This window comes from Sinocyclocheilus rhinocerous, unplaced genomic scaffold (assembly GCF_001515625.1).
Source record: "Sinocyclocheilus rhinocerous isolate Xijiao unplaced genomic scaffold, SAMN03320098_v1.1 scaffold1301, whole genome shotgun sequence".
NCBI lineage: Eukaryota > Metazoa > Chordata > Actinopteri > Cypriniformes > Cyprinidae > Sinocyclocheilus > Sinocyclocheilus rhinocerous.
The window spans coordinates 238,121-257,847 of record NW_015666735.1 but is presented as its reverse complement, the minus strand read 5'-3'; the positions used below and the strand labels follow the sequence as shown (position 1 = coordinate 257,847).

The 19,727-nt window shown below is 33.0% G+C and overlaps 1 protein-coding gene across 1 annotated transcript in view; it reads right to left on the bottom strand.

Moving 5' to 3' along the window:
* The window catches only part of LOC107733060 (RNA-binding motif, single-stranded-interacting protein 3-like), a 46,133-nt gene extending 26,694 nt beyond the window's left edge, over positions 1-19,439 (bottom strand). The window contains exons 1-4 of the mRNA XM_016544563.1: positions 19,203-19,439; positions 8,095-8,249; positions 4,708-4,766; positions 435-526 (exon numbers count right to left, since the gene is read on the bottom strand). Of these exons, the coding sequence (XP_016400049.1) occupies positions 435-526; positions 4,708-4,766; positions 8,095-8,249; positions 19,203-19,277 (381 nt within the window). The 5' untranslated portion in view covers positions 19,278-19,439. The remainder of the gene's footprint in view (positions 1-434; positions 527-4,707; positions 4,767-8,094; positions 8,250-19,202) is intronic.
* Positions 19,440-19,727: the final 288 nt, after the last annotated feature.

Sequence of the window (19,727 nt, the reverse complement as noted above, 5' to 3'; positions counted from 1 at the left end):
AGCAGCACAACTGTTTTCATCACTGATAATAATCAGAAATGTTTCTTGAGCAGCAAATCAGCATATTAGAATGATTTCTGAAGATCATGTGACACTGAAGACTGGAGTCATGATGCTGAAAATACAGCTTTGATCACAGCAATAAATTACATTTTAACACATATTCACATTGAAAACAGCTATTTGAAATTGTATAATATTTCATTATTTTTACTGCATTTTTAAACAAATAAATGCAGCCTTGGTGAGCAGAAGAGACTTCTTCATGCATCTCTTACATAATGAAAGACATTCACTTGCTCTGAAGGAGAAGACCGCAGTTTAACCTCTCACTCTGACTCATCAGTGACTCAAACTTGAAATATTCAGAACTCGATCGGGTCATACGCAGTTTAAACAGCTGTGAGGATGATGAAGGGATGAAGATGTCTTACCTTTGCCATCTGCGCCTGCACACCGGTGGCCTTCAGAGACGAAACGGCCTTCTGCGCTGCTGCTGGACAGTCAAAGTCCACGAAACCATAACCTACAGACACGGCACAGCATTCATGTGGCGTCACATCACCAGCGTTATCAGGCCTAGTCCACTTATTTAACCAAGAACAAAAACAAACATTTGAAAAGCGACCAATCACAGTTCATTGGGTGAATCTGATTAAAAAATAAATAAATGCACTCACCAAAGTCACAAAACATTCTTAACTGCTATCAAATAATACAATATAATCTTAAAAAAAAAAAAATGTACATAAATATCAAAGTAGTATAACATCCAACTTGTTTTAAATCCACAAAGGTAAGATGATTTTTTGGGATGTTTCATACATTAAGCATTAAAACGTAACACTAACTACAAATGTGCACAAATCTGAAGTGACGCCAATTATCATTGCTATAAACATTGATCGGTTATGATTACGCATGACAAGTTTTTGCTGTATTCAACATTTTGTAACATTTTCGACAGGCTCTTTAGAAATAACTCGTTTATAATGCACAGCACGTTAAAAAAGCATGACGTCAAAAGCTAAACCAGGTCACAACTAAAACTTAGTGCGATTTTATTATGATTATTACTGCAATCTGCACAGACTTCGAGGTGATTTTCATTGATCTGATCAGCAAATCTTCAAAAACAGACGATGCCAAAGCCTGTCCTTTTTTGTCCTGAAGAAAAAAATATCCAAGTATTTGAGAAATGTTATGATTTTTTTCAAGAAATGTATTGAGGAAAATTTTTTGAATTAACTAATTGCATACTTGCATACATTTCCAGAAACTAATTCCGAACTTTTGATGAAGCCATGTTCAGACTTTGTTTGTTTTTGTTGACATACTAGAGTTAAAGTTTTTTTACTGAGGGGATTTTGGATTTCTCTTTTTATCACTCCATAAATCAGAAAATACTGTCACCAACCAGAGAAAAATACATTTTCACCATGTTTTTAGGAATAAAAGGTTGTTTAAAATCAAGCAAATGATATATAGACAAAACCCTACAGTAAAAACCTTCAGAATATAGATAGGAGGAATAAAACTAAGTTTTGGTGTAAGTGCTGCTGAAGTAGAGAAACAAACTCATTTTGAGCAAACAGTTTTTAAAGATATATATTGTATTTGAAATCTATAGATGCAAATAGATAAAGTGCAATAATAAAATCAGTGTGAATTATATATGAACAAATCTCTAGGTAGGAATAAAACTAAGTTGTGTAAGTGTGTGCTGCTGAATGGAGAAAAAAATCTTTTGAAGATATATATTGTATTTGAAATCTATAGACGCAAATAGATAAAGTGCAATAATAAAATCAATGTGAACGATATATGAACAAACCCTACAGTAAAAACCTTCAGAATATAGACAAGAATAAAACGGTAAGTTTTGGTGTAAGTGTGTGCTGCTGAATGGAGAAAAAACTAAACAAAATAAAACGTTTGAAGATGAAAATTGACATTTAAATCTATAAACGCAAATAGATCCAAAACCACACTTAAATGTATATTTTGGATGTTTTCTTTCATCTAGTCTGAAACAGCGTGTCATGAAAAGCCAAATAGACTAAAACCTAAAAAAACTGACTACACTCTTAAAGGGGGGCATCAGATGCCCATTTTCCTCAAGTTGATATGATTCTTTAGGGTCTTAATGAAAAGTCTGTAACATAGTTTGGTTAAAGGTTCTCAATGGTAGTGTATAACTACACCGTTTTTTACCCTGTCAAAAACAGCTCTTTTCACTGAAACGCTACTGTCAATCAAACTATCGTGGGAGGGGCCTGCTTTTGTGACGTCACACAGACAGGCATCTGAGATCGGCTCGATTTGAGAAAGGGGAAAACATTTAACCAGGATTAAAAAAAAAACACTGGGTGGATTTTTATCATTATAGGGTGGTTGTGTACACACACTGCCAACACACATTTCAGTTCAAACTACTTGTAAAAGTGCATGTAGCATCCTATGACCCCTTTAAAAATAAAGATGCCATAGAAGAACCATTTTTGGTTCCCCAAAGAACCTTTTAATTAACAGTTCCTAAAAGAAGCTTTTTGAAGAACATTTTAAAAATCTAAAGAACCTTTTTCGACTATAAAGAACCTTTTCTGCATTTGAACGGTTCCATGGATGTTCAAGGTTCTTCATAGAATCATTGATGCCAATAAAGAACCTTCATTTTTAAGAGTGTAGTGCATGAAAAATAATGGTTTTGCCTGTTGTATCTATAAGACGATTTCGGAGAATCCGGCTCCTGATCCATGAGCGGATCATGTCTAAATGCAGTCAATCTTTCAGGAAGACCAAGACCCATCAGAATCCATTCCACTGCACTTTTCGAAGATAGGAAAAGAAACTTAGATAAACTAAATGTGTTTTTCACTATCACACCACCAGCGATCGAGAAACACCTGAAGGCCCTCAGGAATAATCTTGCATTAAACCCTTGGTCTCCATGGCAACAACCCTTCGACTTCACTTTCCTCTTTAGCCTTCCCCATTTGTCCTGACCTCGTCCGTCAGCGCTCGAGGCGAGAGGAAACCCGCAAAACTGATTAATGAGTTATGAGATATTTATGAGTGACCGCTCTTACCCACAATCCCTCACTCGCCTTTTATTTTCCGTCACACCTTCATTCTCAGGGCTGTATCAGCAGATAAGGGTCACACCGGTGTTAATTAACATTTCATGGCAGATTAAATGAGTACACACACACACACACACACGTACGCACGCACACACACACACACACGCGCACATGTCGCACACAAACACACACACGCATGCACACACACAAGCTTTGGATTAAAGCCCGTCAGCGGCAGCGTGTTATCCAGGAGAGATGAAGGTTTAATTAGAGAGAAAATAGGTTAGACGACCCTCTTCAGTTCAAATCACGGAGACACTAGGAAAAAAAAATCATACAAGCGGAAAGTTTTAAGAGTGAAACATTTGAGCAAAACAGTTGTAGTAGGGCTAAGTTAATGAAACAGGAATGTGAAACTCGGGTTAGTTGGAACTGTGATGCATGTCACGCATATTATCGGCTTGCATACTAGTTCTAAAGTATGCAGAATGTATAATGTGCACAATATGCAAATTTTCTGTATGCACAGACAAAATTTGCCAAAATGTGCAGAATAAAATTAGACCACACTATATACTGTATTTATCAATGCAATGCACTACAAGGTTATATTCAACATTTCTTTATTGCCAAAAATGCAGATTTTTTCACACAATACAGAATAAAACTGCTAAAGTGTATTTATTTGCTCCACAATAAAAAAGAGTCACTTGCTTAATTAAAAAGTTCATGTGTCGACATCTACAGTTTGCAATTTAAATGTTTATCATACTATACTGCATGCTATTTTATAATAAAGTTGAAAATAAAACCTAGTAAAGTTTATTAGAGTATGTTGTACATGAAAATACCATTTTAGTCTTTTATACCTCAAAATCCCATGTTTAATGCAGTGTGCTGCTTGCCGTTTCTTTATAATTATTTATGAAATTGACTAGCAATTTCTGAGTGAAGATTGTTTCCAAAACACTTATAATGAAGGTTTCACAAACTCTGATGATAAAAAGCAAAAAAATAAATAATAATAATACATTAAAGATGATATATTCAGGAGTAATGAACCAGCACACTTAAATTTTGTTTGTTCTAAATTTAGTTATTTGTCATTTTTATTTTACTTTACTTTACTTTACTAAATGAAAATGAGAAATTTTGCCCTGGCAAGTAGCTGAAATAAAAAAGTTTAAAAAAAAAATATTTTGTGTGTTGTTATTAAATTAATTATATTTTATATTCAGTTAAATTATATTTTATTTACAACTTTTTAAAGGATTTAATTAACTATAATAACCCTGATTCACACAGGACATATTCAAGCAAGAGCACAACATCATCAAATCCCAAAATTCACGCTGCGAGATGCTGAAGAAACCGATAAAACATCCCTTCAACAACAAAAGTGACAGATGATCAGTCATAAACATCTACACATAAGTGAGAGCTACATCTCTCACAGAATGTGTTTTACAGACTTCAGCTCTTCAGTCACTGTCTCTGAAGCTCAAACACTAAATATCTTCAAACTAAAACGAGCAGAAAACATCTAGATGAAGCTCATTCCTAGTTCAATTGCCACATAAGTGGTTTATCATTACATAATAAAACCATAAAAACAGGTGTTTACCTTTGCACTGGTTTGTGTTCTTGTCCATGATGGCCTTAGTAGACACAATTTTCCCATAGCTGTGAGGACAGAAATGATAAACATAACCAGATATTTAAAAAACATTGTGAGTATTTTTATACAGTTTACACATGTGCATATACAGTTTATACTTGAGATTTTGTTTGTATATTATTTTTGTGTGGTGGCAGTTCTCATTCGTGTTATTTTAGTATATCTGTTATATTATAGTTTTTGTTAACATTTCATTTTTAGCTATATTTTCGGTTTATTATTTTAATTTTAGCCATTTTTTATTAAATCAATTTCATCATTAATATAGTATATTATTATTTTTTTTAAATATGCCTATATAGGTTTATTAATTTATATATTTATTCATTTTAATTTATTTAGTTTGACAGTAGTTATTTCAGTATTAACAATAAATGAAAATGAGAAACATTGCCATGGCAACTAGATGGATTAAACTTTTTTTTTTTTTTTCAAGAACATGTTTTAATGGTTTTAATTTTAGTTAACTATAATAACCTTAGTTCTTACAGGTATCTCATGTAGGGTTAGTATTTCCAGCTTTATTTGCACATTTATAGGATTTTATTTCTCTGCTGAAATAATTTGTCGATCGAGGTTTCTTGCACCAGAACAGTCAGAAGTTACTTATTTAGTACAACTACAGCAGCTGTTTCTGCTTTTGTACCATTAAATCATGCATGAAAGCATGAAAGCATGAAATCAAAACTGGCCCTATTTATTTTATTAATGCATGTTACAGGTTTTATTATGAATGATTCATGTGATTGACTTTTTATACTTTTTTGACAATTTTAAATCCAAATATCTTGTTCTTCACGATATGCTCACTTGACGTCATCTACAATCGTGTTTCATTATTTCACAATCCAATCACAATCGTTACCTAAAACTAAAATTATTGAAAGCATTTTTCTTAATTGAAATAAAAGCTGAAATTAAAGGAAAATATTAGATAAAAATAACATTAATAGTAAAAGTTAAAATTAAAAAGTAAAGTGAATTAAGTAAAATTAAGCAAAAAAAAAAAAACTGAAAAGAAAAATGAAAATCAGAAAAGTTGCCTTGGCAACTAACTGAAATATGCTGAAGCACTAAAATAAATCAAAACTAAAACTGAAAAAATAAAATAAATAAATAAATAAATTAACCTAAACAATAATATAAGCAATACTAAAATAATAATAATAATGACAAAAGCACATAAAATAACTAAAATAAAATAAAAAATATTTAAATAAATTAACCTAAACAATAATATAAGCAATACTAAAATAATAATAATAATGACAAAAGCACATAAAATAACTAAAATAAAATAAAAAATATTTAAATAAATTAACCTAAACAATAATATAAGCAATACTAAAATAATAATAATAATGACAAAAGCACATAAAATAACAAAAATATATATATATATATATTTAAATGAAAGTATAAAAGGAAAAGCTAATTCGAAATATTGTTAAAATTATAATAGTGAATATCACAATGTTCTGTCATGATAACACAAAAAGCATACCCATCAACATCATTCTATAGGAAAAATATTTCCAAATGATTGGGTTTGTTGTGTGTGAACATGCCTTTAAGCTCCAAACACACAGCCTGTCCTCGTGGGGGGGGTGTGTGTGCCATAAGCACATCTCATTACAGACATACTGTTTGTGTCCGCTCCGCTGGGAAACCGTGTGTGTGTGTGTGTGTGTTGTTCTGTGTGTGTGTTGTTCTGTGGGGACAGTGAGGCATGAGTATCTGAGTATCATCACTCTTGGTCTCATTAAAAGTTGAAGAGTTAACTTTACCTACACAAACATAACATACAGAACTTCCTGTTTCTATGATCTAAAAATAGCGAAGCATGACATCAGAGCCTATGAAACCGCTGAACCATAATAAAACTGCCCAGCAGACTGCAGCGTGTGTGTTAGTGAAGCGCTTACCATTACTGAACACATCCTGCGATTCTATTAAAATCATGTTTGAAATCATGCTTGATGACACACTGGAAACGGCATTGTGGGATACAGTACACAGTGTGCTCTGGTTGTATATTATATGGAAGCCTGTGTCTGCCACAGAATTTTTCACTCAGAATTGTGAGACAAAATTTTGAATCTAGAGCTATAAAATAAAAAAATGTGAGAAAAAATTCAGAATTTGTGAGACGTAAACTCGGAACTGCAAGAAATAAGTCAGAATTGCGAGAAAAGTCAGAATGGCAAGATATAAACAGAGAATTGAGAGAAAAAAGTCAGAATTGTGAGATGCAAACTCAGAATTACGAGAAAAATTTCAGAATTACGAGAAAAGTCGGAATTGTGAGATGTAAACTCAGACTTAATTATAAGAAAAAAAGTCAGAATTGCAAGAAACAAAAATCAGAATTGTGAAATAAACTCAATTCTAAGAAAAAAAATCAGAATTGCAAGAAAAAATTCAGAATTGTGAGATGTAAACTCAGAATTAGAAGAAAATTTTCTGAATTACGAGAAAAGTCAGAATTGCAAGATGTAAACTCAGACTTAATTATGAGAAAAAAAGTATTTTTTAATCCATTGCGGAGAAAAACAATTCTAAAATGTAAACTCATAATTATAAGAAAAAAAATCAGAATTGCAAGAAAAAATTCAGAATTGTGAGATGTTAACTCAGAATTACAAGAACATTTTCTGAATTACGAGAAAAGTCAGAATAGCGAGATATAAACTGAGGATTCAGAGAAAAAAAGTCAGAATTGTGAGACCAACTCAGAATTACAAGAAAATTTTCAGAATTACAAGAACATTTTCAGAATTACGAGAAAAGTCAGAATTGCAAGATGTAAACTCAGACTTAATTATGAGGAAAAAAAAGTCAGAATTGCAAGAAAAAAGTATTTTTTGTTTATTCCATTGCGGAGAAAACAATTCTAAAACGTAAACTCAGAATTGCAAGGAAAAAAAATCTGAATTGTAAAATGTGAACTCATAATTATAAGAAAAAAAAATCTGAATTGCAAGAAAAATTCATAATTGTGAGATGTAAACTCATAATTGATAAAAAATAGAATTGAGATAAAAAAAAAATTAGAATTGCAAGATGTAAACTCAGAATTGTGGGAAAAACCTGAATTGCGAGATATAAACTCAGAATTCAGAAAAGAGTTTACAAGATGCAAACTAGGAATTGTGAGAAAGTCAGATTTACGAGTTTGTCTCTCACAATTCTGTTAAAAAGAATAAAAAGTTGTAATTATCTTTTTTTATTCCGTGACTGAAACGGGCTTCCATAGTATACTGCACATTTTGGCAATGCAGGGGGGCTTTCCGTTGACCTTCAGAGTGTGAAAGTGTGTGTGTGTACACTCACGGTTGGCAGAGTTGGATGAGGTCCTGGTCTGTGGTTCCAGGAGGAAGTCCTCGTATGTACAGGTTGGTTTTGCTGAGCTGCTCCACTGCACTATGACTACAGCTGCTGCTTCCTGGACTGGGCGGGGCCATCTGATGAGGGGGCGGGGCATATGGCTGTTAGACAGAGAGCGGTGTGGTTAACCTGAATGTTCTGAAGAATGTAAGTGTATGCGACTTAAAGCGGCGCTGCGCAGACTGATCAGTGTATGACATTAAAATTAACATAAAAAACATAAAAATAAAACAGCTCCAGTTCACATTTAATACTAATTTATATTCATTTACCTTTACATTTAGTCATTTAGCAGACTTTTACGACTATTTGTCCAAAGCCATTCATCTTACTTTGTGCAACAGAGGGTTATTATTGATAACTAAAATAAATACTGTTAAAAAACACTTTTGATAAAGTAAATCTGAAAAAGAAAACCATATTCATGGAAAATTTAAAATATTATATAGCAGTGTCACATGATTCTTCAGAAATCATTCTAATATGCTGATTTATTATCAGTGCTGGAAACTGTTGTGCTGCTTCAGTATATTAAAATAGAAACTGTTATTTTAAATTGCAAAATTATTTCACAAAATAACAGGGTTTTTTCTGTATTTTTGATCAAATAAATACAGCCTCGATGAGCATTAGAAACTTCAGTAAAAATATTAAAAATCTTTCTGATCCCAAACTTTTGAACGGTAGTGCATATATGACACATTTCTCATTTTCATTTAGTTTAACTTAATGTACTAAAATAAACTAAAAATGCAATAAATGAATGGAAACCATAGAAATATTTTTAAAGAAATAATAAAAATGTCAAAAAACACAAAATAATTACTAAAACTTTAAACAATAGACCTAAATTCTCAATGATACTAAAACAACTGATATATAATCCTAAAATAGCACTGGTGTAGCAGGGCTGTGGGCTACAGAGTGACAATAATTTGCATGTTAAACTGTGAAGCGTGTTTCTGGATCAGACAGCAGCAGTATGAGTTAAGACTGAAAGAAGACTTCGTTACTCTATTCCTGTCTCTGTCTCTCTCCCACGATCCTTTGCTCTCTCTAGACCGCCGTCTGTGTGCAGGAATGTGAACGTCCCACCCCTGTGATTAGCTTTGTTTTAAAGGTCAGGAGTTTTACACAATGAGGCAGAAAGGATCAAACCGCACACTTTACTCTCCACATGCTGCTGAGGGATGAAGACAGAGGATAAATGTCCTTCTGTGAGACGCTCATGTGTCTCAGTCTGTCAGGAGTGAAGCTCAGACACTACACAAGAACGAGCAGCAGTAATGCCACAGACTCCTGATCTGCTCCACAAGCGTATGCTGAACGTCTGATTACATGCAAATCAGATAACAGCGCAAACATGGAGAGAAAAATGTGCTAAATGCAACCTGCACATATGCACAGAAATGCAGCCAGATAATGACTGAAGGACAGCATGTGGTACAGTTTTCACTGGAGTCATGCTTCTTAGACGTAGCATAAGAATAAATAAATAAACAAGTAAATTAATAACAAAAACAGTGAATTGTTATTATTAATATTTTCAATGAATTTAAGAAGAAAAAGAAAATGTATGTATTTATGTATTTATTTACACTGGAATTCAAATATTCTTGCACAGTTTAATTAAATTTATTTTTATTTTTATTTTTAATTTTTATTTAATTTAAAAAAAATTTACACTGTATTAAAGCTTCTTAGAACAAAAAAAAAGAAAACAATTATTTTATTGTTGGTAGGTACAGTTTTCACTGGAGTCATGCTTCTTAGACGTAGCATAAGAATAAATAAATAAACAAGTAAATTAATAACAAAAACAGTGAATTGTTATTATTAATATTTTCAATGAATTTAAGAAGAAAAAGAAAAATGTATGTATTTATGTATTTATTTACACTGGAATTCAAAGATTCTTGCACAGTTTAATTAAATTTATTTTTATTTTATTTTTTTCATTTTTATTTAATTTAAAAAAAATTTACACTGTATTAAAGCTTCTTAGAACAAAAAAAAAGAAAACAATTATTTTATTGTTTTTTTAAACTGGATTCAAGACAGGGTTATTATAGTTAACTAGAACTAAAACCATAAAAAACTATTTTATTTCAGCTAGTTAACAAGGCAAATTCTCTTCATTTAGTTTAACTTGATGTTCTAAAATTAAACTAATGATAAAACAATATAGACATTTAAGAACAGAAACTAACAATAAAAAAAAAAAACTAATTCAAAATATTGAAAGCTATAGTATATAATAACTTGATACTAAAATAACACTGATTTAAGGTCCTTAGAAAAAAAGTCTCAAAGGAAGTATCCACACACACACACACACACACACACTCTCACTCTCTCACACACACACACACACACTACAGTATTTGTGTTGTCATGTTTAAACTCCATCAGTCGTGTTACTTTCTCACCTAAAGCTCAGCATTAAACCCCAGCTCAGGATTAAATCCCGTTCAATATTAAGGTTCATCCACCTAGTCCTACCTCTGAAACGAGTTACACAACGCCACAAATATAATACTAAACATTTCATTCATAATTCATGTCACAGATGCAGAACACAGAGCTGAAGACACATCAAACCTGAATTATTAAAGCTGCATCAACACCTGATAAAGATCAGAACATGAACATCTGCTGCTGTGAAGACGCTTCAGTGTCATTTCTGCTTCTGCTGGTGTGTTTGTGTTTCTAGAGACTGAAACAAAGCCATATTCAGAGCTCACAAACCAGTCGAATACAGTCAGAAACTTACAATTCAATTCCGTTTTGATTCAAAGAGTCACAATGTGATTCCCAAACGATTCTTGATGCAACTCAGTGTTTGTAGCACTGCAAATGAACTTCAGGTGAACTTATTTTTTTATATAAGTTGGATGCATTAAAACACATCTGCTCTGATCCACTGAGAGAAACAAAAATCAGCAAATGACCTCGTATACTGTACAAAATGATTACCGTCATACACATACACACAGAAACTTAAAGCTCTTCACAGTAACCCATCAAAATAAAAGTTCAGTCTAACTTGAAGAAGTTGTGACAAATATATTACTCAATGCAATAATAGCACCAAGTCAAGTCATCTTTATTTATATAGCGCTTTTAACAACACAGATTGTGTCAAAGCAGCTTTAAAGTATTCAATAGGACAAAACAGTTGAAGTTCAGTTAAAGTCAGTTCATTGATTCAGTGATGTAATCGTCAGTTCAGTTCAAATAGTATCTGTGCAAAAAAAGAAAAGGTTTGTTTAATTTTTATTGTTTTATGCCTGCATTTATCTACCAGAAAAATGAAAATACACACAACAGTATATTGTAAAAAAAACAAACAAAATAAAACAATAATTAAGTTGTTTTTATAAAATTAATTAGAGATGCGATTGATTATTAAAATTTAATTAAACCGTTAAAATGGAATACAGCAAATGAAAACTAAAAACACAGTGGTAATAATAAAACATAATTTGAGAAAAAAATTAAATGCATTTCATAGGGCCCTAAAAATGTAATTTTTGTCACACTTTTAATAAATTGCTGTTAAATAGTTTCAAGTTTCAGGATTCATGAGTTTCAGGATTTCAATTAATTAGACATGCTTTTTGATTAATAACATTTAATTGAACTATTATTAAGAGTCAATAAAAATGAAAACAGAGAAATCCAGAAAAATTCAAGTGAAAAAAAAAATTAAATGGAATTTGGGAAAACGATGGATTTCACAGGGCCCTACAATCCTGAGAAAAAAGTCCAAATTGTTAAATAAGTGATAATTAACTTTTTTTTTTTTTTTTATTCTGACAGAATCGAAAAAAAAAAACTGAATTGAGAGTTTATATCTCACGTCCTCAAATGTCCCCAAAGGGAGATTTCATCAGATTTAGCTCACTTTGTCTACAAACTACAGCTAAACACACAGTGAATGCATATGAGAGGAAGACGACACTCATTCAGCATTATCAGTTATGATCAACTCTGAATATGGAGAGGTCTTTGACTGAATCTATACATACATGCTGACACATTCATTTGAGCTCTGAGCTCATCTCACACACACACACACACACGCGCACGTGCGCACACACACGCACACACACACACACACACACACACACACACACACACACTGGTGTGCGCTGCCCAAGAAGCACTGCCACAGCGGGTCCTGCGGGAGCGGCTGACTGCCACACTCACTGATCAGACCCTCCATGATCTCCTGCTCGGTGCTCATGGTGCGAAGAATACGCTTACAGGCCGTCTGACAGTGAGCCTCCTCCGCCCGGTCACAGCAGTACAAACCTGAGCACAGACACACGGCATTCTGGGTAAGCGAGTCACTTCCCCAATCAGTTTCAGTGAATCGATTCAAAACCTGACACTGTTCATGTGTAGAAAGCGTGCACTGATTATAGTCAACTACATTTTACTAGGTTCTAGTTTGTAGTTAATCTACAGGATAGTTGAGTGAATGATTCAACGACTCACTCTAGTGTTGGTCCTGTTAAATAAAACTAAAACGATTAAAAAATATTTTCATTAGTTGATATAAAGTTAAAATAACAGAATAGAAATATCGCCTTGGCAACTAACTTGAAATATATATTGAATAATGTGGTAATTTTATATTGTGTGAACATTGATTGAAAGCAGTCTTAACTCTCATGGTTCTGTAAATGATTCCTCACTTTAGTATATAACAGATTTATTGTTTTATTTTTATGTTTTTGCATGTGTAATATAAACTGACAGTTAACAATAGCTGGCACACATCTAATGGCGCGCCTCAGATGATCACATGATCTGTCCTTGTTTTTTCATATATGTAGTAATTAGTTTGTACACTGTACAGCACTTTGGATCGATTTATATTGTGTTTAAATGTGCTTTATAAATACATGTTTGTTGTTGTTGCTGCACAATTACAAACTAAGTTAAAAACATGATCATTAGTTGGACTGCAAGATAATTAAAACAAAAATCTTTAATGGAATACACACAACAATAGACCGTCTCAAAGAGATGAACCTAATTTTTCACATCCCAATTTGCATACTAGATCTACACATATTCGATCAAAAATACAGTAAATATTAATATCTGTTAAACTGTAATTTATTTCTGTGATGCGCAGCTGTATTTTCAGCATCATTACTCCAGTCTTCAGTGTCACATGATCTTCAGAAATCATTCTAATATGCTGATTTGCTGCTCAAGAAACATTCCTGATTATTATCAATGTTGAAAACAGTTGTGCTGCACAATATTTTTGTGGAAACTGTGATACATTTTATTTTCAGGATTCACAGATGAATAGAAAGTTCAAAAGAACAGCATTTATTTGAAATAGAAATCTTTTGCTACATTATAAATGCCTTTACTGTAATTTTTGATCAATTTAATGCATCCTTGAGGAATAAAAGTATTAATTTACTGACCCCGCTCTTTTGAACAGTAGTGTATATATACAGTATATGTCCCAATCACCTGAAGCCTTATACAAATGTCTTTTTAAATTTCCATAAAGACGTTTTGTTTCTCACATTCTCTGCTTTCACCTCAAACCTGTTTTTCATGACTGTGGTGACGGGAGTTTTTTTTTTTTCTAATACAGCTGCTAAAAGAATGACTAAATTTGATGTTTTTCTCTCGTCTGATAACTGTAATCAATCTCTATATATTTTTTTTCCTCTTTTGGAAATTCATGGCAATGCCATTGTGGATTTTTCTTGCGCTATTGGTGCAAATGAAAATGCCGAAATCATATTTGAGGATCCTGTAAATCTGGAAAGGGCCCATGATATGTTTTCATGATGACAAGTCCCTTATTAAATCTGTTCAGATGTGACGCCACTCTCTCTCATGAATGGTGAATGTGCACATCTGCTAGTGCTCCTACTGTTATCATGTTATCTGTGTGTGTTTTATATGTTTGAGCCACAGCTCACAGATTAACCTATTCTGATACAAAACCACACAAACTAGACAAGCTCTTACTGGAACTCTACATATATCTAGCCAAGATACACAAGAGTAACCAGAGATCATTGAACACAGCCAAACATGAGCTCAGCGACACACCGGCCAACCTGAACACACACACACACACATGCATTTTTACTTTCTCAAAAAAACTCATTCTGTATGATTTATAAGCTTGTTTCCTCATGGGGACCTCAAAAATGTCCCCACAAGGTCAAAATTTACTAGTATTACTATCCTTGTGGGGACATTTGGTCCCCATAACGTGATAAATACCAGGTACACACACACACACACAAATATTAAATGAAAAAATTAACCCAAATGACAATATTTCTAATATCCATTTACTACGTTTTTCATATAAAATTTAAATTTTATATAAATAATAATAGAAATAAATACGATTTTATTAAGTTGAAGTTGAAGCACTAAAATTGCTGACTGAAAAGTTAAATCAAAATAAAACAAACTATTTAAAAAATGTTTTTGTTAATTGAAAAAAAAAAAAGCTAAAATAAAATATAAATATTGGATGAAAAACTGAACCCAAATGGAAATTAGAAACGGCAACATTTCTAATATCTAATATTTAGTTTACAGTAAGTTTTTATCTAATATTTATATTTTATATAAATAATATAAATTAACATAATATTTTTGGCAACTAACTGAAATAAGTATAAGCTGAAGTACTAAAATTACTAAATGAAAACTAAACTAAAACTTGAAAAAAATATATATAAATATTTTAAAAAAGAACTAATAAAAAATAGCAAAAGCACATAAAAATAGTAATTAAAAAGATAAAATATGTAAATTAAAAGCCATTTCAAAATATTAATAAAATAAATAAAAAAATGTATAAAGTATACTATAATATATAAACCAAACCAAAATAAGACTGGATCTCATCCGTTCTCTCTCAGAAGGGATGTGAAACTATATTTAGTGGCTTGTTTTTGTCCTGTTTGTCTGGAGTGTGACTGTAACTTCCTGAAGAATGAGACACGATCTGATTGGCTGAGGATGAAGGTCACTCTGCTAAACACACGTCCTGTGTGTCCCTCATTAGCATATGCATATATAATGACTTAATAACTGATGCCATCTTTTACTAGGCTGTTTTATTACAGGAATATTTTAGCCGGATCCCAGACCAATGACCGCCGTCTCCTGACTGTATCAGGACATTAATGCATGACATCAGAAGGACAGTAAATGTCAAAACCTCCATTTAGGGACATCCTCATTTGTAAAAACAGTAAAAAGTGTGTGTGAGAGTGTGTGTGTGTGTGTGTGTGTGTGAGTGTGTGTGTGTGTGTGTGTGTGAGTGTGTGTGTCAGACCTTACTGATCAGATATTACAGTCCAGTGTCACAGTTTCTGTGTTTAACTGAATGTTCAGATACTCCGGATGAATTTATAACAATCATAAACACACAAATAGAATAAAGAAGAACAAATGTCTTGCAGGTATTTTTTATGCTTGAACCAGCTATTATGACACCCCCTAACTGCACAAAGTGCGCCAATCTTTCTGTGGTCCATATTAAAAATAAACTAGCCTGTAAAATCTACACAGTGAACGCAAAACTATGGAATCACAATACAACTACCGTACTATTAGCGGAAGTGCTTTATCAGAAATCTGACACATTATAGTTCGAAAATGGCGGATTATGTGAAAAATAAGGTGGATAGTAAGACCATGGTACTTGTGTAGAGAAAAGATCATGTGACTTTCCCTTGTTCAGCTGACAAACGTCATCTCGTAACATCTGCTGTGTGTTTATAGGCCGTGTTTAACAGCACACAGATGTGCAGTATTTCATATGTGCATCATTAAAACCTCTTAAGCAAAAACTCACTCACACACACACACACACACCCTCCAGACACACAGAGATATTCAGAGCATGAAGATGCATGCAGAGAGAGAGAGAGAGAGACAGAGAGAGAGAGAGTGTGTGTGTGTGTCTACTGAACCATATTTTGGGTACAAATTTGTACAGTAAAGTGAGGTAAACCTGACAAAACCTCCATTTAGGGACATCCTCATTTGTAAAAACAGTAAAAAATGTAAATAAATATTTACAAACACATTTAGATATATTAGAAAGCCTCCTTTTGAGGACCTCTTCAAATGTAAACAGTACAAAAATAAAGTAAATATATATTTATAATTGAATTGAAATATTTATATTTATATTACGATATATCTTTTGGGAACATCCACATTTTTTATAAACAATTAAAATATATATATATATATATTTATATATAAATATATATTTTACAAAACCTTTTCTGGATGTCCTCATTTGTAAAACAGTATAAAAAGTAAATAAATATATAAAATTGTAAATACATTTATACATTTTATAAAACCTCCTTTTGGGGATGTCCTTGTAAAACAGCAAAAAAATAAAGTAAATAAAATTATATTTACAAATACATTTATGGTCATCCTCATTTATAAAAACAGTAGAACAAAAAAGTAAATATTTATAAATAAATTTATATATTTATGAACCCTTTTTGGACTATCCTCTTTTGTAAAACAGTATAGTTTTTTTCTGTTAAGGTTAGGTTACAGTGTTTTTAACTAGCTGTGTAAAGTCTCTGCAATGTCCACATTTAGAGAGCTAAATAAATGTGTGACGCTCTAGTGATCCTGACACTGTCTTGCTATATAAGAGTTATGAGAGAGTGTGTGTGTGTGAGAGAGAGAGATAAAGAGAGAGAAAGGGAGAAAGAGAGAGATGCCATATGCCACCAGCAGTGATGCATAACACTGCAAATTACACTGATGACCTCCCTCACACACACTCACACTCACACTCACACAGACTCACACTCACACTCACACTCACAGACACACACTCACAGACACACACAGACACAGACAACACAGACTCACACTCACACACACACTCACACAGACTCACACTCACACTCACACTCACACTCACACTCACACACATACACACACAGACACAGACACACTCACACAATAAAGTAAAAAAAAAAACCTGAATTAATAAATTGACATCAAAATCAGAAGATTCCTCAAGCATTGAAGTCTACATGAAACTACACTTAACGCCAGTAACTAACATTAAATTACAGTGTAAGACAAAAGGTGTGTAACTAGATGGTTAACATTAACCAGCAGCTCACAATTTAGAAATAAACTTAATTAAGATAAGTATTATTTTCTGTAAAATAACTTTGAATATGAACGTCGATAATAATAATAATAAAAAAAATAAATTTCTACCATAACATAATGAAGCTATTTAAATAATGAACCTATTATCTTTAAAGCTGGTTTATAGTTGAATGAGATTCATAATTGTTTTACAACTCAGAGTTATTGAATTAACTGAATCAACATTACATTGAGCTGAATGATGACACAATTGTCTGATTTACAGTGTGAACTGAATTTCATGCAATATTGACACCGTCACTGAACTGAATTAACATTAAACTAAACTGAGTTGAACAATGACACTATCGTCTTCTGTAGAGCCGCTTTACAGCTGAAACTGAATTCATTTCAAAACTGAAATTTGAAACATTGACACTGATATTGAAGTGAATCAACACAACTAAATTTAATAATGACACTATTGTCATCTATAGGTGTTTTAAAGTAAATTGAAATGGATTCATAATTGATGAACTTTGCAGCATTGACACTTATCGAACTAAATTGAATAAACAATGATTTTTCAACTAAATTTAGATTAATTATGACACCATTAAAGCTGCTTTATAGTTTATTTTGCATTTGTTTTATAACTGAGGACCATTGCTACATTAACACCATCACTGAACTGAATTAAATCATCATTAAACTGAGCTGAATTACAACACCATTGTAGAGCTGCTTAAGGAACTGAATTTGTTTCCTAATTGAACTTTGCAACAGTGACGGTTCTTGGACTGAATTGAATCAACATTGAACTGAATTGCTTTACAGCTGAAATGAAACTGATCCGTAATTGAATTTTGCAACACTGACAGTCAACGTTGAACTAAATTGAACTAAATGAGACTATTCTCTCTTCTGCAGAGCTGCTTTATAATTGAATTCGTTTCATAATTGATTAATTTTGTAACATAAACATTGTTATTTCCCTGTTTTGTATCTGTATTGTATAAAACACCATAGCAGTAAAAACGCAATATAAATACTGTAAATGTAACTTGTCTTCTCAGTCAATCCGTCACTAGCTACGTTTTCTTCCACCTATTTTTATGCGCATTTTGGGATATTGCATTAAAAAAATGCTGGATGGAAACGCCAAGATGCACATAAATTCTAAAAATGCGCATAAAAAACTCAAGTAGGATACATTTCTTATCCAGTAAGAAAACATGCGCATAAACTACGATGGAAACACTTTTACTGAATAAATTCCAAAAAAGACATGTGACTTTGCGATGGGACAGCGTAAAACTGGACCAACCAACGGACCGATCTCATTGCACAGCATCTGAAATACTAGTTTTGTCATTCTAATATGCTTGAGCAAAGTCTCGTCAAAGTGCTTTCTTATAATTAACTCCAAGAACTGCGTTTCAAAACAGCAGACTCGGAAAATAAGATAACATGTCCGCGTTTTGTTCGCGAGCTCTGAAGCTTGTAGGGTTGCAAAAAGGTGGACAATTTCCAGTAAATTTCGGAAACATTCCAGGATTTTTTTTTTTTATATATATTCCAGGGATTTTTGGAAAGTTTCCGGAAATTTACCGGAAATTTTGCAACCCTAAAAGCTCGTAATATTTTGTACAGTATACACAAATTATTATATACAGTGCCTTCTCCTACTGGTGCAAAATTAGTTTTTCTTCGATATATTTAGTGCAAGTTTATCAGGAAGTGACGATTTTGTTCTCTTCAACTCCTTGGATGGAAACGCTTCTTCATTCGCAAATGTTTTATGCGATATTCCAATTTTGCGCATAAGTTTAAGTCGTAACGTCAGATGGAAACATAGCTACTATCAGTGAGAGACTGAGCAGAAGAGTCCAGCGTCTCGTTACCTTGCTGTGAGCGCAGGGTGGATAGTAGCAGGTGTAGTGTGGGAACATCTGGTGCTGCTCCAGCGTCTTTCCCATGAAGCTGCAGTCTGGAGTCCCTGCTCTCTCCTCCTCCGCTGAGATACTCCAACACGGCAATCCAGCACAGACGCGGAGAAGACAGCTGGAGAGAACGAGAGAGCGTCTGCTCCGTCTGTCAGAGGAGGAGAGAAGAGGAGTGTCTGTGATCCGTGTGCTTTCTGCTCCAATAACAGCGTCTCTGCTCAGGGGCTCGCCTGGAGAGAGAGAGAGAGAGAGAGAGAGAGAGAGAGAGAGAGAGTTTAGTCCCTCTACTGGTGATAAATGAAACTACAGGGCAGGAGTGTCAATTAAAAACACCGGCTGTGTCTCAATACCTGACTAGACAGCATTTTTGTGCATTATACTTTTGCATGCAATTGTTTGGCAGACACTATAGCTACGTTTATGCATGCAACCTCATAATCTGTAAAATAATATTGAAAAGCCTTAATGTAAACACCTCGATCG